General features: G+C 44.0%; 1 protein-coding gene and 1 long non-coding RNA gene across 7 annotated transcripts in view; one reads left to right on the top strand and one right to left on the bottom strand.

Moving 5' to 3' along the window:
- LOC115094464 (probable E3 ubiquitin-protein ligase MID2) overlaps nt 1-21623 on the bottom strand; it is an 839223-nt gene that overhangs the window by 322499 nt on the left and 495101 nt on the right. For all 6 annotated transcript variants that reach the window (XR_003857558.1, XM_029607549.1, XM_029607550.1 and 3 more), the window contains one exon: nt 13811-13918. Coding sequence is in view for 5 of the 6 variants with exons in the window: in XM_029607549.1 (XP_029463409.1) it covers nt 13811-13918 (108 nt within the window). In the remaining variant the exon portion in view is untranslated. The remainder of the gene's footprint in view (nt 1-13810; nt 13919-21623) is intronic.
- On the top strand, nt 1975-14690 carry LOC115094465. Its single transcript, XR_003857560.1, has 3 exons — nt 1975-2120; nt 3210-3361; nt 13834-14690. It is a non-coding gene; the product is annotated as an uncharacterized LOC115094465 (long non-coding RNA).

Genomic DNA, 21623 nt, shown 5'->3' on the forward strand with positions numbered 1-21623 from the left:
CTCCACCAACCCATATATACTTAGCCCTCCCCTCCCCTCATGGCTGGTCCCATGCCAGACAGTGGTCTGCAAGCAGCAGCAGCAGCGTTACAAATGAAAGTCAGCATTGGGCCTATAGCTAGTGCAAGCTCGTGGGTCCTGCAACAGTCGTGATCCCTCCTTGGGCAGGACTTCCTGTTACCAAAACTCATGCAAGGGCAGTTGCAGGACCTGTGAGTGCGTGCTGGTTCACAAACCCAGGGCTGACTTCTAGTACTAATACTGCGGCTGATGCCTGAAGAGCATTACCATTTGAGGCACTTGTGACCCATAGTCTGAGAAGCCTTGGACTAATATGTTGGTAAGTTTTAATAGAAGGCAGTTGTAGTTGAGATAAATGATGTGACCTTTGAGACTTATTAGATTGTTTCCAAAGAGTTTTTCATGTGAGGTGGACAATTCCCCACACAAGATCTTAAACGCCAGAACAAGTACCTTAAATTTACATCTTACTTTAATTGGAAGCCAGCGAAGTTTCAATAGCAACACTATGGCTAGATCTCGGACAAACATCCCCAAATCACCCTGCCAGTCATATTTTGAATCACTTAAAGGCACCGGATCAAAGCGCTTAATATATGGCATTGCAATAGTCAATTACAGACATTACTAAGGCATACACCATTGATTTCAATACATGAAACTTTAAAAGGATTTCAGTAGGTATACCATTCTTAAATGAATGAATACTTCCAATTTCCAGTTACCATCCAACGTCTTCCCCAAAGATTTAATCACATCTTTTAGCACTACTGTCTCCTTATCAATCTCAATTGTAAACTCTCTCGGCCTCTGTAAGACTTCTGTCTTTTTAACATTGAAAACTAAACCACTTTCATTTAACCAATTCTTAATGGCTCCCATACATTTTCCAAATCATTTAATACTGGACTTCCCATCTTGGTCCATAGTTACCAGGATCTGTATATCATCAGCATAGAAAAATAAAGTGAATCCATAAGAACAAATCAGTCTTCCCAATGGGGCCAAATATATAAAGGAATACAGACTGGTTGCCTATTTTATTCTCTGAAGAGCAAAGGGCAAGAGGATGAGATAATCAAGAATGTCCAAAAAAAGAAAACTATTCATTCTATTTTGCAAAATAAATCCCCATAAATTAAAGGTGAGCAAATCCGGTCCTTGAGGGCTACTGACTGGTTTGGTTTTCTGAATAATCATAATTAATATGCATGCAATAGATTTGCATATAGTTTACACAGTATGCATACATGCAAACCTTTCTCATGCATATTCATTAGGGATGCCCTACAAAAGCTGACAACTTGGTGACCCCTGAGGACTAAAGTTGCCCACCCTTGCCATACATTTTAGTGGCAGAAGTTTCATGAGGAAGGCAGAGAACTGTGTGTAATTGACATGTGCTCACTTCACTGTTTTTAGCCCATTTAATCTTTTGCTCACACTTTCATTTCCTGCAACGCCAAGCAGGGAAAACAACCATACAAAAACTCATACAAGCAAAAACTTGTGCCAAAAACACTGTGGGACCTTAGTTCGATCCTTAAATTTAAACCCCAGAGACAACAGTCCCCCAGTACCTGCTGTACAAGTTTTTACTTGCACTATTTTTAATGTGGCTTTCCCCTGACCTGTTTGCAAGAAATCAAAGCCTTAGGTAAAAGATGTATTACTTCTAAATTAGGGAAGCAAATTGCCTTGCAGGCCCAAAGCTTAAATCTAGCCCTAAGCATTCTGTTTCTATCATGTGAAAGGCATTTTGTTTAGAAGAGAGATTACATTTACTCAGTTTGGCTATTTCAGTTGGCTTGTTCAAGTCTTTGTATTGTCACTGAGCACTGTAACAATAGGCGATTCTGTGTCATTGGTTACATCTACTTGACCAGAAATGCTTTCTTCCATCACTACATTCTGATTCTAGAGCAGTACTTAACAGTTCAGACAAGCAAGCATTAAAGCATAACAGGATAATCATGAAAGGATTCTGACGTGCTCTGATTGTGTCTGTAGGCCCCAAGTCAACAGTGGAGTGGCTTCTGAAACCAGAAGGGAAACACCTAGACAGACGGTACAATCCTAGGAAAACGCAAGATGATACTGTAAGTTTGTGTGTGATTTCCTAGTGATTTGAATTAAACATAGCCATGTAGTTAAGCTTAAACAACCATTACTGGTAGGGCTGGCTTTCCTCCACTGAACGATATTTTTATAAAATTAACCTAAAACAGGAGTGCTTTTTTTTTTTTTTTTTTGTGGTTTGGTAACAGGCTGCAACTGAGCAGCTGGCAGTACAGAGTAATGGTTTTTAATTTTACTTTGCTACTTCAGAGAGGATTACATTCAGGTACTGTAGGTATTCACCTATCTCCAGAGGGCTTACAGTCTAAGATGGTACCTTTTAAACAGGCACGCGGGCACACATGTACACATGTTTGCCCATGGGCACAGTTATTATATAACATGTGTAAGAGGGGATTTTAAAAGGGGCGCGTTTCCATATCATTGCCAGTTTCACCAGTTCGTTCCCAGTTCGCCCAGGGAAGGGATAGGACTTCCAAACCCCATAGTTTAATAGCCTCCCTTTCCCCCTGATTGGACCAACCATTAAAACCCCGCTGACTCGCCATCAAAAGCAGTGGTAAAGTTACGTGGCACGGGACCCCAGCTCGCACATCTCTTGGCCTTCCCCTAATATGCCCACGCCCCCACTCAGACTACGCCCCGCCCCTTTTTCAAAACTTCTGTGTGCGTAGCGGGAGTTACTTGCGTACAGAGGTGGCTTTTAAAATCCGCTTGGCGCACGCCGGCCCGTCTTGAAGGCTTATCTTCCGGTTTTGGCATGCATAGGGCTTTTCAAATTCACCTTCAAGTTTGTACCTGTGGCACGGGAGGGAAAAGTGACTTGCCCAAGGTCACAAGGAGCAGCAGTGGGATTTGATCGCTGGTTTTCCTGATTTGCAGCTCACTGCTCTAACCACTAGTTTATATGCAGCTGCAAACCTGAAGGTCAATTCAAAATCCGTATCTATCCCTTGTCCCATGACCTTGAGCAAGCCACTTAACCTCCATGTGTTCAAAAAGATTGTAAGTTCTCTGGGCGGGGAAGCTGCTACCATATGACTTAACTTGTACAGCGCTGCCATGTACAAATGGTTCAACATAAATAATATATTTTATCATTATTACAGTTGATGAACTGAAGTTATAAGCAGCAAAAGGTCCACAGAGTTCGACCAAGTAAACACAAGAAACAGGATTAGAATCTGGAACTTCTTAGCATTGTTTGCACCTGATCATTCTATCTGACTTCAAACAAAGCTTCGATAGTAAAGAACAGGCTGTAAGTTGAACTCAGGGTAGCACCTAAGAAGGCAATTATCTGAAATAAAGTAGTTAAGCATTAATGTGCTGTGCAGTATAAATTACAGCATCATTTGATACCAAATGATCTGGGTTATCACAATCCTACATAAAGGTGTACTTAATTAGCAGACATCTGTCACAGACTGGATACACTGCACATAGAGAGGATCTCTCATTATTAGCAACTGCCACGACAGGAGGGCGGTGGGCGGACAGTAAGGCTCGGCATGGCACAGATTGCCCTGCTTATAATGAAGTTTTTTAGCAGTGTATGGCACCCAACATGTCAGTAAAATAAGTAGCGGATGGCTTGGGCAACAGTCCCAGTGGGCAGCTGTTCCCTCAAGTGTTGTTTGACATTAAGGGCTGAATTTTTCCAAGCCATTTACACGCATAATCCTGGGTTTTACATAACATAAACAGCTCTTACAAAAAAGCCCGGGGACTCAGTGTGCGTAAAAGTACTGTAAAAGGAACTGGAGAGAAGCATTCTGGGGGTGGCAGAATTGGGGTGGATTTGGGATACACCCTCTGAAGAGAGTGGTGTAACTCTGTGCAAGCTAATCTGGGTCCAGACTAGGCCAATTACCCATTTTCAAAGCAAATTGCTAAAGTCTGCACGTCCAAGTCACTTGCAATCTTAGCCCTACGCACAACAGTTGCAAAATTATTCTCTGAGTTCTCTTTCCAAACTGTTGCTTCCTGCAGTGGGTACAGCAGCAAAGGACTATTACTAGGGTTGCCCTCTGGCTCCATTTCAGAAGGGAGCAGAGGCTATCTGGTTTTATCATACTGCATGCAGGGATTTGTAATTTTGATTTTCTTAGGCAAAGCAATAGGACAATCAGAACTACAGGTTCCTCTATGCAACAGGATAAAATCAGGACTGGATTACCCTGTGCCTTATGACATGGAGGTGGCAACCCTAACAACTGCATGCAGAAGATGGGAGAGCCCACTCAGGTGCCAGCCCTGTTGAGGCATCTTAGACTCAGATTACTGGTCTGTTTTTCTGCATCTGCTATAAAAAGGCTTGCCATGTCAGCCAGCTCAGATTTTTTTTTTCCCCTGTGTAGGGGCAGGCAAGAAGAATCCTCCCAGGGATTAGGTAACATCCAGTGGTCATGAACGCCAAGCCGCTCAGAATTTCAGGATATCTATTCTGCCCCGCAGTCTATATGTATATACATTGTTAATGTGTTCTACTATCTCCTGACCTGCAGCAGTATCGGTCACCCAGGTCTCCTAGCAAGGATAGAAGTAACCTTTGATCCCATTACACATAGTCAATTTCCTCTCACCCCACTGGGTGCCTCCCCCCTGTCTGCACCTCCTAGCTTAAATGTATGTCTTTTCCTATTGGTTCCCTCTGAGCCATCTTGAGAACTTGGCAAACTTGCCCCATCTATCAGCCAGATAGAAGCACCGTTTTAGACAAAGGATCTAAGCTGATTGATCTTCCATCTTCCATGTACTCTGATAGACACATTAATTATTTTTACACTGATATCTGAACCAGAAGTTAAACCAACAAGACTTTACAATTGTCTGTGCAGTATTCTTGATTTTTGTTTTCTATTGTTTACAGTAAGTTCTCTCTTTCTTCAATTACTGTGCAAATAACCATTTAGAAATTTAAGAAGCTGATCCACCTGTACAACTGCAGTCCATATTCAGAGTTTATCTACTTGTCAAATAATACAGCAAACTGAAAAACCCCGATAAAACATCCCTGATAGGGATATTGGATTTTTTGGTTTTAACTGGAAAACCCCGAAAAACAGCCCTGTTGTGGAGGTGCTCTGATGACCTCATCTGATTGCTGCTGGATGCCTCTTCTTGACTGCAGTGGCCAGATGAAGTCATCAGATTGGGCTAGAAGAGAGGCACAGTGGGGCTGTGGCACACCCCATCCTGCGAAGCAGAAAAACGCAATAAGCAGCCTAATGTCCAAAATTAAATGTTTTTTTGAAGAGATCGCAGCGATTTCCATTACCGGGATCGTCGATACCTTACTCGCTGAAAGTATTGGTATACATGGAGCCAGTTTTTAATTATTCACGCCGTTGCCGGCGTTTTAATGCTATTTGAAGAGATCGCAGCGATTTGCACTACTGTCATTTCGAACATTTTACCTGCAGAAAGTGTTGCTATACACCGAGTCAGTATCTGAATGCTCCCCTGATGCAGCCCTATTGAAAGAGGGCGAAACTCGGCTGGAGTCGGGCCTATTGCATAATTTGATTCTACACAAATTTTAATTTTGGACATTAGGCTGCTTATTGCGTTTTTCTGCTTCCACGGCTTTATTAACCAGCCTTCCTTGCTGTTTTGTCAACACCCCATCCTGCCACAGCCTGAAGAAAAGCTCAGCAGGACCGCAGCGGATTCCATCCTGCCACTGCTAGAAGGGAGGCCCAGCAGGGCGGCAGCAGACCCCATCCCATCACGGCCCGAAAAGATGGAAATCCCCATGAGTGTGTTTATGTGAGAGAGAGTGAGAACCTGTGTGTGCGCGCCTGTGTGCATTTGTGTGTGTGTGTGAGAGTGAGGCCCTATGTCCATGTATATGTGTGTGTGTGTGTGTGTGCACATGTGTGTGTGTGTGAGAAAACAAAATAGCATGTGTTGAACTTGTGTGCATGTGGGTGTGAGAGAGAGCACCTATGTGTCTGTGTGTGTGTGAGGGTGAGAGAGAGAGTAGGTGCGAAGAAGAGAGAGCCTGCTGTGTGAGAGCATGGGTGTGTGTATCAGAGAAATAGTGTTGAGAGAATGAGCATGTGTAAGTGTGTGTATGAAAGAGGATACACAACCTGCCACCAGCCCTAAAGCCATACAAATAGAGCCTGCCACTCGCCACACTCATCCTGCAACCTCCTACCCCACACACCCCTACCACCCCCACTGCCATTTTCTCCAGCCACTAGCCTCATACATACGCACTTTCTGCCATCCCCATGCACTCCACGTTCTTACCCCCATTTCCCTAAACCACATATGCACCCCTGCCACCCCCACCCTAGCCTCATATACACACCAGACAACACAGGATGTAAATATTTTAAGATAAATTTATATGCATCTTATTAAATTGAATCTACCTAAAAACATGCCAAAATTACTCATGCAGTGAAAACCCCAATAAATATCTATTTTTAGTACCCACATGACATCTGATTGCCTAAAAAATAAATCCCTAAATTTTCAATTCATAAACCCCTAGAATCAGAAACCCTAAATGCTTGTTGCATGGGACTAAAATAATAATCCTAAAGAGTATGCATATGATAGATCTGCATCCGCACTGCTTCAATTGTATGCAAATCTGTCTCTTGCATATTCACCAGGGATATTGTGAATATCCTAGTGGATATATAGTGGGCTGGAGTTTGTCTACCCCTGAATCCTCCTGACACCTGAATCCTGGTCCCTCCTTCTTCCCTTTTTGGCAGCAACATTACAGCAATCAGCCATTCAAGCAAGTCTCAGCTCCTGCCCTTCCCCAGATTTGCAACCCAGATCAAAAATGCAAAGCAGAGTTGAATTAGAAGTTGATTCAGATTCTAGTGAGCCTCTTATGTTCATAGGTAGCCCATCTTGGTTTTATATAATTCCCCATTCCCCCACTTTCCATAAGTTTTCTCTTTTTTTTCCCCTCTCAATAAAAAGGAACTAAAATAAGTGCTAGAACTTATATTTTATTCAACCATGAAATCCAACAGTCCAGTTTCTATCACAGAAATCCAAGGGGGTCATTTTCTAACAGCCCATTTAGCAATAACTGACCGTTTTTCTGAGGATAAATGGGAAAATTACTTACCTGATAATTTCATTTTCCTTAGTGTAGACAGATGGACTCAGGACCAATGGGTATAGTGTGCTCCTGATAGCAGTTGGAGACGGAGTCAGATTTCAATCTGACATCAGCACTACATATACCCATGCACAAGGCTCTGTTGCTCAGTTTTCTCCTTGAAAAGCAATTATGGATATATGTGTGTTTGGATAATTTTGATTAATTTGGTTAACTTGATTAACTTGAAACTTGATTACTCGGATTGGATGACGAGGTTTCTAGCTGGAGACCGCTAGGGCATTCAACCGAGAAGCGCCGGCACCCGGTAATGTATGGGTTCTGAACTAGAAATAAGGGTTGGCTTACCCGTGCTTGTGTTGTACTCAGGGGTTAGGTTCCCGCGGGGCTTCTTGATTGCGAGGCAGCCATGGGCGGGGTGCTAAGTCCATCTGTCTACACTAAGGAAAATGATTATCAAGTAAGTAATTTCTCCATTTCCTAGCATGTAGCAGATGGAATCAGGACCAATGGGATTTATTTATTTATTTATTTAATTTATTTCAAGTTTTTATATACCGCACAATGGGGTAGGGGTCTATCCGTCTAGGCGGTTTACAAAGTAAAAACATACATAATATTGTTACAATACATCGTTAAATACAAATACATTACATTACTGAGTTGAGCTAACAAGATTATAGTTCGTACAAAAATTACTCCTGAACCGGGCAGGAGGCTGCCCGTGGCCCATTTACTACTGCCTTTGCGAATGCTGTGTCCTCCTTGGCCTGAACATCCAGGCGATAGAATCTCAAGAAGGTGTGGATGGAGGACCACGTTGCCGCCCGACAGATCTCTGTGGGTGAAAGCATCTTGGTTTCTGCCCAGGACACTGCCTGGCCCTTGTGGAATGGGCCTTGACTTGTAGAGGTGGGGGCTTGCCTGCCTCTACATAGGCTGCCTTGAGTACTTCTTTGATCCAGCGGGCGATGGTTGTCTGTGAGGCCGCTTCCCCTTGCTTCTTCCCGCTGTGAAGAATGAACAGATGCTCCGTCTTTCGTACAGGTTCCGATCTTTCCAGGTATCGGACTAGGAGTCTGCCGACATTCAGGTGGCGAAGAAGGCGTGAGTCTTCCGAGTCCTTATGCTCGTCTGGAGATGGCAGCGAGATGGTTTGGTTTAGATGGAAGTGAGAAACCACCTTTGGCAGGAAGAAGGGTACAGTGCGCAGCTGTATGGATCCCGGCGTGATTCTGAGGAACGGCTCCCGGCATGATAGTGCTTGAAGTTCGGAGATTCAACGGGTTGAGCAGATTGCCACGAGGAATGCCGTCTTCAAGGTCAGAAGCCGTAGGGACAGACCGCGAGTTGGTCTGATTGAGGCTCCCGCTAGGAAGTCTAACACTAGATTGAGATTCCATAGGGGTATCGGCCACTTTAGAGGTGGTTGAATGTGCTTGACCCCTTTTAAGAAGCGGGAGATGTCTGGGTGGGCCGCTCGGCTGCTGCCGTCCACCCTGGGTCTGAAGCTGGCCAGGGTGGCCAGTTGTACCTTGATGGAGTTGAGAGACAACCCTTTGCTCACGCCGTCCTGCAGAAATTCCAGGATCATGGGGATTTTGACTGTCCGTGGAAGGATGTCGCAGTCCTCGCACCAGGCTTCAAATATTCTCCATACTCGTATGTATGTTAAGGAGGTGGAGAACTTGCTCGCTCGGAGCAGTGTGTCTATCACTGGTCCTGAGTATCCACTCTTTTTCAGGCGAGACCTCTCAATGGCCAGACCGTAAGCGAGAATCTCGTTGGGTCTTCGTGGAGGATCGGTCCTTGCTGGAGTAGATCCCTGTTTGGAGGTAGGCATAGAGGGTTTCCTGCCAGAAGTCTTCGCATGTCTGCGTACCATGGCCTTCTTGGCCGGTCCGGAGCCACTAGAAGCACCAGCCCTCTATGGTGTTCTATCTTGCGGATGATTCCACCCAGTAGTTGCCATGGAGGGAAGGCGAACAGTAGGTCTTCCTGAGACCAGGTCTAGACGAGGGCGTTGATTCCCTGGGACAGTTGTTCCTGTCTTCGACTGAAGAACTTGGGAACCCGGGTGTTGGACTCGGTTGCCAGAAGATCCATGGCTGATGTTCCCCAGTGGTTTATAATCCACTGGAAAGCTGTTGTTGACAGTGTCCATTCCCCTGGATCCAGACTCTCTCTGCTGAGGTAGTCTGCAGTGACGTTGTCTTTTCCCACAATGTGGGTGGCTGATATCCCTTGTATGTTTGATTTTGCCTACGTCATTAGGGGTTCTATTTCCAGGGACACCTGCTGGCTCCTGGTTCCCCCCTGGCGGTTGATGTAGGCCACTGTTGTGGCGTTGTCCGACATGACTCTGAATGATTTGCCCCGGAGTCTGTGACTGAAGCATAGGCAGGCTAGTCTGACTGCTCGGGCTTCCAGTTGGTTTATGTTCCATGCCGATTCTTATTTTGTATGATCACATGCTCCCCATCCCCGCAGGCTTGCGTACGGGGTGAACAAGGTCCATTCTGGTGGGGATAGGCTTGTTCCCTCGTTCAGGTGGTCTTCTTGTAGCCACCATTGTAGTTGGTTCCGAATCTTCGCCGGTAGCCAGAAGGGGGCGGAGTAGTTTTGAGACATCGGGTTCCATCGAGACAGTAGGGAATGTTGTAGGGGCCGCATGTGGGCCCTTGCCTACAGGATGACTTCTATGGTTGATGCCATGAGTCCGAGGACTTGGAGATAGTCCCATTCCGTGAGGAGAGTGGAATTCAACAATGCTCATAGTTGTTCCATCAATCTCCTTCTCCTTGTAGGGGGAAGGGTGACTTTGTTCCCTTTGGTGTCGATCCAGACTCCCAGGTATTCCAGGCATTGGGAGGGCTGCAGGTGGCTCTTGGGTGTGTTGACGACCCACCTGAGGTTCTGCAGTAGTTCCTTGACTCTGGTGGTTGCTTGCTGGCTTTCCTCTGGCGATTTTGCTCTGATCAGCCAATCGTCCAGGTATGGATGCACGAGGATTCCCTCTTTCCTCAGTGCTGCCGCTACTACCACCATGATCTTGGTGAACGTTCGGGGAGCCGTAGCCAGCCCGAACAGTAGGACCTGGAACTGGTAGTGAAGGCCCAATACCGTGAAGTGTAGGAAACACTGGTGGATGCGATGGATCGGTATGTGGAGATAGGCTTCTGACAGATCCAGGAAGGTCAGGAATTCTCCCGATTGTACCGCCCTTACCGCATGCAGGGTTTCCATGCGGAAGTGGGGTACCTTCAGGTAGCGATTGACGGTCTTGAGATCCAGCATGGGCCAGAATGTTCCCTCTTTCTTGGGCACGATGAAGTAGATGGAATAGTGCCCAGAATTTTGTTGGTGCGGAGGCACCGGTGTTATTGCCTTTAGGGCGAGTAGTTTTGATAGTGTGGTTTCCACTGCCTTCCTCTTGGAGGGGTCGTGGCATGGAGAAATCACAAACTTGTCCGGAGGGATGCTGTGGAAGTCCAAGTAGTATCCCTCTCAGATGATGGATAGGACCCAATTGTCCGATGTTATCTCGACCCATCTTTGGTAAGGGTAAGCCTGCCACCTATGATCTCTTCCTGTAGATGGGTGTGCTGATTCTCATTGCATGTTGCAGCTGGGGCCTGGTTCTGAGCTGGCTCCTCTTTTGGTGTGTCTGTTCCGAAAGGACTGTCCCTTGCCGGCGGGGCAGGGGGCTTGGTAAATATTTTTGTATGATCTATAACGCTGGAATCCTCTGCCCTTGGGTGCCCAGGGAGAGGGGCGTTGGTTCCTCTTGCTCCTGTCCTCCGGTAGACGGGGTACTGGGGACTCACCCCATTTGTCGGCTAGTTTGTCGCTAGTTTGATCGCTTCCAAAGAGGAGTGATTCTCTAAAGGGCATTCTCATGAGCCTCGTCTTAAAGGACGCGTCAGCTGACCAGCTTCGGAGCCAGAGCTGTCTTCTGGCTGCCACTATGGACAAGAGGCTCCTGGCTGAGGTGCACACCAGGTCTGAGGTTGCATCCATGAGGAATGATATTGCTAGGTGTAATGCCTTGATTGGCGTAGTTGCGTCCCTGGCCATTGCCAGGCATGTGCATGATACTACGGCGCAGCAAGCAGTGATTTGTAGGGTCATAGCCGATACATTGTAAGACTGCTTGAGGATGGATTCCTGCCATCTGTCATTGGCATGCTTGAGGGAAGCTCCACCCTCGACTGGTATGGTGGTATGCTTTTTGGTGGCGCAGACCAAGGCGTCGACCTTGGAAAACCTCAGGAGTTCCTTCGTCGCGGTGTCCAAGAGGTAGAGAGATTCTAGGGCTCAACCCCCCTTGAAGGTGGCCTCTGGGGCGTCCCATTCCAGGTCGATCAGTTGTTGTATGGCCTGTAGCGTAGGGAAATGGCGTGAGGTTTGGCGAAGCCCGGCCAGGAAAGGGCTAGCCTTGGACTCTGCTGTGTTGCATGTATCCGGGATGGCCAATGCCTTCAGACTCGTGGCTACGAGATCTGATAATTCATCTTTTGGGAAGAAGCGCATCATGGTGCATTGCAGTTCCATTCTTGGAGGGAGTTCCAAATCATCTGTGTCCCCTAAGGAGAGGTATTTGTCCAGGGGCAGCTCATCTGGTGGAGGCCGGGAGGGCCCTGGGCCACTGGCGGGGGTTGTGGTTGTGCCGTCGGTGGTCCTGTCTGTGCGTGGATGTAGGATTGTAGTTCCATGAAGAATCCCACCCAGGTGAAGTTGCCTGGGACCGCATAGAGTCTGGCGGCACTCCCCGAGGGCCCCCAATGTGGAAGGGCTGAGTCGGGAATAGAGAGGTCCGGGGTAGTCTCACTGGTAGATCCGGAGTCCTCTACAGGCTGAGGGGAACCTTGTCTCGGCTCCCCCCAAGGTTCTTCTCACAACAGGCACAGGGCGGAGGTCACCTCGGGCTGTGCCACTCTCAGGTGGCATGCCGGGCAGAGGACTGGGCCTTTAGCTGTTTTGGATGGCGGTGCCATGATTTGTGTGTGTATCCTGTACAGATGCGTGTGCTGGGAGGCCTGGTTATGTGTTCCGGGCATGCCTATGTTGTGTGCCTAGGAACGGAAGATGCGCACAGGCCTAGTTGTGCGCTTGGCACCCTTTGTGTGCGCCACTGTGCACATATACGCGTGGCGCTGTGCGCACAAGTATTTTATGCGCCTGGCTCGCTGATGTACGCACGGCTCAGTTATGCGGACAAAGCGGCGACTAAGGGGGGGGGAAATGGCGCCGGCGTCCACGTGGGTAAGATGGTGCCCCCCCCCTTCCCCCCAAGGTACTCCACGTGGGAGGATCCTGGAGCTGGATAGGGGTCTAGCCTGGATGGGGCTGCTCAACCCGATTAGACAGACGCCAGAGGGACGATTTGTGCGGTTATCCGAGCCTCGGAGACCAGCGACTTAGAGAATAGTTTTCTACTTATCCTTGTCTCGGCGCTTCCCGGTCTCTTGCCGGGCGGTCTCCGGCTGCGGGTGGAGAGGGAAATACCTTCACCGCCGCGCTCGGTCTTGCACCCGCTGCCTCTCAGCTGCTCCCTTTTCAGGGGGCTAAGTCCACGCCTGGTTGGCAACCGGACCAAGGCTGCCTCTCAGCCGCTCCCTTCACAGGGGGCTAAGTCCACGCCGTGACCGAGGCTTACCTCTGAGGAATCTCGGAAATCACCTCAGGAATTCTCGAATGGGGGAGGGACCCTTAGGTATCACCGAAGGAGAGCGGGGCTCATCTGTAGGTAAGATTCTTTCTTTCTTCTTTGAATTTGGAGTTTGATTTTCTGTGCAAGTGTGTGTGAAGTCCTGAACTGCTATGGAGACGGAAAAAACTGAAGAACAGAGCCTCGTGCACGGGTATATGTAGTGCTGATGTCAGATTGAAATCTGACTCCGTCTCCAACAGCTATCAGGAGCTCACTATACCCATTGGTCCTGAGTCCATCTGCCTCACGCTAGGAAAGGTATGTTTAACGGTATAGAAACATGGCTTGGTTATTTTCTCCCCTTACTGCGGGCAGAAAAGCACGCATGGTGACTGCATTTTCAAATCACTGCCTGCATACTTCCAGGTGCATTCTCTCTGGGGCTCTGTAGCTCGCTCCTCATTTTCAAAGGGAGTTTCCCTTTCAAAATAAGCTTGCAGTGCGTCTGGGAGTTAACCCGCCCCCCCCCCCCCCCCCCCGCAGGCAGTTGTATCCTCTGTAATTTACATTCATTTTAAAAAACGGAAGCCAACTGTGTTGGTTTTCATGAATGTTTGAAAGTGCAAAGTCCATGCGCCATGAAGACCCACACACAATACTCCTGCTATTTGTGCGGGCGGTGATGGAAACTGCACACGTTCATTTGAAAACAGAATGCACCCGCGCTGTTTTCTTCACCTAAACACAACCACAGGAATGCCTTCTTTAAATATGGCTAAAAGTACGCGTGCTATGGAAGCCGTGCACGCTTTTAGCCAGATTTGAGGAGGGCAATGTTCAGCGAGGCCTTTTAACTCAAGTAAATGCCTTTGGAAACTACAGTTCTAAAGATAGGGGGACGGTGTCCATTTATAGGGAAGGGTATATATATTGTACAGTGCAGAGTGATGTTTCCTTACCTTGGTTTCTTTGATTTTGACAGCGATCACCTGCTTCCTTTGACGAATTATATCCACCAGCTCATCACACTCTTCAAGGAGTTTAGCTTCATGCATTGCCGTGTTCACCTGTCCAGAAACATTAAGCCCAAGGTTTTACACAGAACATAATCTGGCACTGCAGCCAGCCCAGAGGTCAGATCAGTGCAACCTGCATTCTTTCAGCACGCCACGGTCATTCCAAGTCAGCTGCCCACTACCAACAAAATGAGCAAGCCAATTAGACCATCACGGAGGAGAGTGAATGGGGTAATGATAACAATGTACAGAGGAATGTGGAGGTTATGCAGAGTGATTATGGAAAATCCAAGCAGATCACAAGCATGCAGAAGCACATACAGGAGAAGTAGGGTGGCCAGGAGACAAGCATGCAGGGCAAACCATGTAGCCAGAAGGCAAGTGTGTAGGGATAACAGCACGGACAGAAGATCTGCAAGCAAGGCTAATAACACAACCAAGGGGAAAACATGCAAGGTTAGCAATACAGTCAGGAGGCAAACAGGCAGGAGAAGCAGGGCGGACAGGAGGCAAGCAATTAGGACTTGCAGCCCAGCAAGGAGACAAATTCACAGGTCAGACAATGCAGCCAGGATGAGAGAATGCAGGACACGTGAAACAGCCAGGAGGAGAGTATACAGGGTGCGCTGTGTGGTCTGGATGTTAGTAGACCCGCCAAGGAAGAAAGAATAAAAAGGAACATGAAAAGGTAATCAGCATGACCAGGATGGGAATGTAGAGCACACAATGTTGGCAGAAAAGAGCATGCAGGGGGCACAAAGGACAATCTAACTAATGAACATAACTGAATTGTGCACAAAATAAAGCTGACATCAATGCCTCAGTCTTCATTTCACTCAAAATTTATAGCACAATAAAATCTTCCTCTGAAACCTCTTCATAAATGCTCTAACACAGAAAATTGATTTCAGTGGCACGTGTGCCACCATCACTTTTCATTTGTTAGTGCTGAAAATACTGTATCCATTTTTAAATTCTGACAGTTCAAGTAATCATGCAAAATTCACAGAATCAGAGAAAGACAGGGCTGTGTGGGATATACCTCATTGTCTGGTCAGACCATGCCACTTATACATACCCTGATGACCCTACAGGACCGGCCTCCTATGCTACACAGAGGGTGGAGTGTAAATAACTCACCCCTAAAACAGTCTTCTCAGCAGAAATAGAGGACACAATTTAAGTGACCAATAAAGACATAATGACAGTGGTGAAATTGCAATACTGGTACAATAGGATGCTCTAAAAACAGTACAAAGGCTGTTGATATTTCCTTTGCCTCTAAATATGAAAAGGTTTTCAAAAGAGAAGAATGCCTTTAAAGATGAGATTACATAAACTGGGGCAAATTCATAAATTATCCCCTAACCCAGAGACTATTCATCTGATGATTATACTGAGGAGCAAGACAAACTCAGTTTTAAAAAGATGAGAAATGCTTGGAATGCCCTTCAGAGGAGATGGTAGAGTCAAACACAGTATAGCAGGTTTAAAAAATGCATGGGATAAGCATGGTAGCAAGATTATGGAAATGAAATACATTGGGATAACCTGCACAGAGCAGCAGTTACAACCCAAAACAGCAGAGATGTAATTGCATCAGGAATCTTAAAAATAAAACCATGGGGGTAACCTACCCAGAGCGGTAGTTACAACCCGAAACAGCAGTGGTACACGTTGCATTTGCTGCTCACAAAGCCAATTTTCTAATTGAGAAGTTTGCTGTCACTCAGGTTTTCTATGTATTTCCCAAGATACACAAATCCCTAGTCAACCCTCCTGGTCATCTGTGTCCAGTATTGGTTCCGTTATTGAGCCTTGGTCAATTTTGGTTGACCAGTTTTGCAGGCTTTTGTTTGTGAAGTTCCATCTTTTGTACAGGACTCAGAGCGTATAATTTCCCTCTTGTTCACCTACCTGGTGCCAGTATGTTTGATAACCTTACATATCAAATCTCGTTACTCCAGTATTCCAAAGACAGAGGCTATCTCATTAATCCAATCAATCTTTGACTCTTGTCCCTCCCACTCATTTTCTTCTGGAGCTTACCTGGATTGCCTTAACAAAACTTCTACCCATTTCAAGGTAAATATGTCTCAACAAATCAAAGGCATGGCTATGGGGGCCACTATGGCCCCAGATATAGCCTGTCTTTATGTGTCTCTTATTGAATCTCGTTGGTCATATTCTTCATTATTTTGGCCATTTATGTCCACCTGGTAACATTACATGGATAATATCCTTCTCATTTAGACCAGGACAGATATCCAGTTTTTTTATGTTCCTGGATTGACTGAACTTTTATGACCCCCCCCCCCCCCCCAGTTGTGTTTTGCTGATTGCATATACTCCTCTCTGGTTGCTTTTTTGGATGTCTCAGGGTAGATATTGAAAGAATATTCATCGAAGAAAGTTAGCCGGATAAACAAATCCAGCTAACTTAGCTCGGATATTCAGAGGCACAGTTGCACTGCTGAATATACCCGGATAACTGAGTTAGCCAGATATTTTTATCCAGCTGGCTTTAGACCTGCTCACTTGCAGGTCTAACATCTTGTTGACAGCTGAATAAGTCTGAATATCATCACTTATCTGGCTATTTTAGCCCGATAAGAACATAAGCACATGCCATACTGGGTCAGACCAAGGGTCCATCAAGCCCAGCATCCTGTTTCCAACAGTGGCCAATCCAGGCCACAAGAACCATAGACTATCGATTAACATCAAGTGCTTAATTTTAAGGAATCATTTATTTTAGTTTTATTTAGTATATATTTATTATGATCGGTAACATGAAATAGACTTGGTTTTTGGGTACTTGCCAGGCCACAAGAACCTGGCAAGTACCCAAAAACCAAGTCTATTTCATGTTACCATTGCTAGTGATAGCAGTGGCTATTTTCTAAGTCAACTTAATAGCAGGTAATGGACTTCTCCAAGAACTTATCCAATCCTTTTTTAAACACAGCTATACTAACTGCACTAACCACATCCTCTGGCAACAAATTCCAGAGTTTAATTGTGCGTTGAGTGAAAAAGAACTTTCTCCGATTAGTTTCTTTTTTTTCATTTCTTTAAGTTTTCCTTATATTGTACATAAGCCACATTAATAACACAGTCACAAGAATTAATCCAAATCTCCCAATTTCTTGCCCTAGTTATTTTTACAACCTGTACAACTGGAAAGTCCATAGAAACATCAAACTGTAAAACCAGCACTAATATTGAACCCTAGCCGCCACCCCCCCCCCCCCCCCCCAATCTCATCTTTATGTGGATAGTATCTTATTTCTATACCAAACTGTGTCTATGACAAACTTCATGAAGCTTCTTTGTACTCTGATTTGTGGAAGTCTATAAGTAGGTCTTTCATGGTCTATGGAAGAATTCTCTTCACATAACCCTCTGAAAGCACAAAGGTTATCGTTGGCAGACATGTATTCAAACTGCATAAGATTGTTTAACTTATTCCGCCAATGAGGCTTTTGGGGACGTTCAACTGAAATCCAGCTTGCCATGATCGTCTGCAAACCTATCAGTAAGGCTTTCCCCAGGAACAACTGATCACTTTCTGATATCTTCTCCAGATCTTTTCCGAGGATACGGAACAGACATACTTTCGGGTCTCTTGGGATTAGTGTTCCGAGTATAGTTCCCAGTTCCTGTACCACCTCGGCCCAGAACATGGAGATCAGCTCACACTCCCATAAACAATGATTAGTTTAGTTTATTAACATTTCTATACTGTTATATCAGACAAGCCTTCACAATGGTTTACAATTAAAATTTTTGAAAATACAAAATTATAAAATAGAGAACAGCTAAAAACTACGAAGGGAAAATAAATAAATTAGCTGTTACAGTAAAAGTCAGATAAGAACTATTAAGATCATAATAAATATATACTAAATAAAACTAAAATAAATGATTCCTTAAAATTAAGCACTTGATGTTAATCGATAGTCTATGGTTGCTATCAAGGTTTCATGTTCTGTAAAGAAGTCTCGTACTCAGCGAATGCACATTTGAATAGCCAGGTCTTCAAATCAGATTTAAATTGCTTTCTCCCTGCTGAAAGTCTCAGATATACGGGTAAAGATTTCCAAACTTTTGATCCTGCAATAGAAATGGCACATTCTCTTACATTGCTAAGTCCTGCTGATCTGATTGTGGGGATTGACAGAAGCACTTTATTTGCGGATCGTAAATCCCTCTGCAGGACATGAAGGTGTAAAGAGGTGTTAAGCCATTCAGTTTGATCACCATATATAACATTATGGACTATACATGCAATTTTAAATTGAATGCGATAAACCGGAAGCCAATGTAATCAATGTAAGAGTAATATGGTCATATTTCCGCTGGCCAGTCAACACTCGGGCTGCTGCATTCTGTAAAACCTGAAGCGGCCAGATACTGGAGGCAGGTAAGCCAAGGAGTTGGGAGTTACAGTAATCAATATTCGCAAAAATAAGGGCTTGCAAAAACAAACCTAAAATCCTCATATACTAGAAAGAGCTTTAACTTTCGTAAAGTTAACAGTTTATAATAGCCGTCCTTTAATTTAATAGCTATATGTTTTTTTAGAGAAAACTCAGTATCAACGATGACACCTAAATCACGACTATAATGTGAAGGACACATTTTAATATTGTCATTAAATGACAAGGCTGGAATATTATCGAAATGACATTTTCGTTCCAATAGAATGGTTTCTGTCTTGTCCATATTTAGAATTAGTCGTAAATGCAGGAGTAGTTTCTGTAATGATAAAATATAAACTTTAATGATTTCTAACGTATCCTCTCTTGATGTTTCGATGGGGACCAAGAATTGTATGTCCTCGGCATACAGATAAAACTTTAAACCTATACCATTTAAAAAGTGACAAATTGGTAAAACATATATATTAAAAAGAGAAGCAGAAAGTGTGGAACCCTGAGGAACACCTGTATCCAAAGGAATTTTTTCAGAAATAGAGTTATTCATTTTTACTTGATATGATCGATTGTTGAGAAAAGAAGTGAACCAATTTTAAAAAGTGTCCTTAATCCCAATTTCAGTTAAGCGCTTTAGTAAAATACCATGATCTACGGTATCAAATGCCAACGATAAATCTAAAAGACCTAGAAAATAGCTTTTTCCGGTGTCAAAACCTCTTAAAACTGTATCCATAAGAGCAATTAAAATGGTTTCTGTATTAACATTTTTTCTAAAACCAAACTGATTAGGGAATAAAATATTATTGGATTCTAAAAAGTGATCAAGTTGTTTCTGCGTAACTTTTTCTAAAATGTTTGCTAAAAACGGTAAATTAGAAATTGGTCTAAAGTTTTTTAATTGAGTACTGTCTAAGGAAGGTTTTTTTAAAATAGGTTTAATTATTGCATTCTTTAATTGATCAGGAAAGATACCTTCCGTTAGAGATGCATTTTCAATGTGCGCTATATAAGGAGCTATAGTATCGGCAATGGGTTTAAGAAAAAAAACTTGAATTACATCAAGAGGATGTTTCGCTGGATTTAACCTTTTTATAAGAGATTCAATTTTCAAAGATGAAACAGAGTTCCCTCTTCTTTTTGACATTTTAGACAGATAGCTGTGTCACAAAGCTTTGCGGCATACATCCAGGACCTTGGCATGTACATACAGTGCAACACTTTATACCCTACTTCCCTTAGAATGACATTTTTTATTTATTTGTTTATTTATTTATTTATTTATTTATTTAACATTTTATATACCGGGATTCATGCAGAATTTGCATATCAGCTCGGTTTACATTGTAACTGAAAAAGACATGCATGAAGAGTGCAAGTTACATAGAACAGGGTCTTAAAAACTTGGAACAGAATACATGGGTAAAATAACTTATAACATAATAGATGATGGAGAAACTGAAAATTATCTTAATTGTAATGTGTTATGTTTCAAGCTTGGTTGAGAGTCTTTGGATAGATTATTTGCTAGTGCGTGGGCGTTGATGTGATTTATTATCATGATTAGAACGCTTGTTCGAATAGCCAGGTTTTTAGTCTCTTTTTGAAGTTGATTGGGCAATGTTCTGACCGGAGAAAAGAAGGTAGGGAGTTCCAGATTGATGGACCTGCTGAAGACAAGGCACGTTTGCTTAGCGAAGTTTTGATGTGTGTTGTTTGGAGAGTGTTTTTGTAAGCTGTTCTCGTTGGTCTGGTTGGTAGATGAAGTAGAAGAGGAAAGTTGAGTTCAAGAGGACTGCCCTTGTGTATGGTTTTTTGAATGATTGTTAGTGTTTTGTATAAGATTCTGTACTTAATTGGGAGCCAGTGTAGGTCCCTCAAAATGGGGGTAATATGATCTCTCCTGTTGGTCTTGGTCAGTATCCTGGCTGCGGCGTTCTGCAGCATTTGAAGGGGTTTAAGGGTGTTAGCTGGAATGCCGATTAGCAAAGAATTGCAATAATCAATTTTCGAGAAAATGATTGCTTGGAGTACTGATCTGTAGTCTTGGAAGTGCAGTAGTGGTCTGAGGCGTTTAAGGACTTGTAATTTATAAAAGCCCTCCTTAGCAGTGTTATTGACGAATCTCTTTAGGTTTAGTTGATCGTCCATGATGACTCCTAGGTTTCTCACTTGTGCAGAAAAGGAAGGTTGATTTATTTGGTTTACGTTTGGCCTTGCATAGTTACTGTCTTGAGAGATAAGGAGAATTTCCGTTTTATTGGAATTGAGTATTAGATTAAGGCTTGAGAGCAAGTTGTTAATGGACAACAGGCAGGAGTTCCAGAATTCTAGTGTTTTTTGAAGGGATTCTTTAATTGGTATAAAAATTTGTATGTCGTCTGCATAAATGAAATGTTTAAGATTGAGTTTGGATAAAAGCTGGCATAATGGTAAAAGGTATATGTTAAAAAGAGTCGGAGATAATGAAGAGCCTTGAGGGACTCCCATAGAGGAATCGACGGCGTGTGATTCATTGTTGTTGATTCTAACTTTGTAAAATCTGTTTTGTAGAAATGACTTAAACCAGTTTAGTGCGATGTCTTTGATTCCAATGTCTGTTAGACGTTCCAAGAGTAGGGAGTGATTCACCGTATCAAATGCGGATGATAGATCGAGGAGTATGAGTAAGCAGGATTGTTTTTTATCAAGATTCAAGAGTATTGTGTCAGTTAAAGAGATTAAGAGAGTTTCAGTGCTCCGTTCTTTTTCAGTAAGGCGATAACAATTTTCAGTAAGGCGATAACAATCAATTTTCAGTAAGGTGATAACAATTTTCAGTAAGGCGATAACAATCATTCAATATTTGTGTGATTTCATCAATAGATAAACTGATTCTAGCCTGCTTCACCCATTTCCCCTGTATTGACCTCAATGCTGATATGTTGGGAATGTCTCTTAAGATTCTAGAGAATGTTCTACTCGAGTTAGATTGCCTTCCCAGTGCTAGAAAGAAGTTTTTTAGTCCCCTAGCATTTTGTAAGTGATATGCCAATATTGCCAGCGACTGAATATAATGTCAGACCTGAAGGTAGCCATAAAAGTCATGAGCGTCTAGTCCATATTGGTTTTTTAATTCCTGAAAGCTTTTAATCACTGATGTTTCAGAATCTAACCACTGCTGTATACTATCTATACCTTGGGAACTCCATTTCCTAAATACGGATGAAGTTAGTCCCCTGGGGAATTGAGGATTACCCACAAAGGTTAGATAAGGCGTAATAGTACCTTTCATGTTAAATTTAGCATGGCATAAAAATCACCATGCCCCTCTTCCC

Source organism: Rhinatrema bivittatum, chromosome 6 (genome assembly GCF_901001135.1).
Source record: "Rhinatrema bivittatum chromosome 6, aRhiBiv1.1, whole genome shotgun sequence".
Classification (NCBI taxonomy): Eukaryota; Metazoa; Chordata; class Amphibia; order Gymnophiona; family Rhinatrematidae; genus Rhinatrema; species Rhinatrema bivittatum.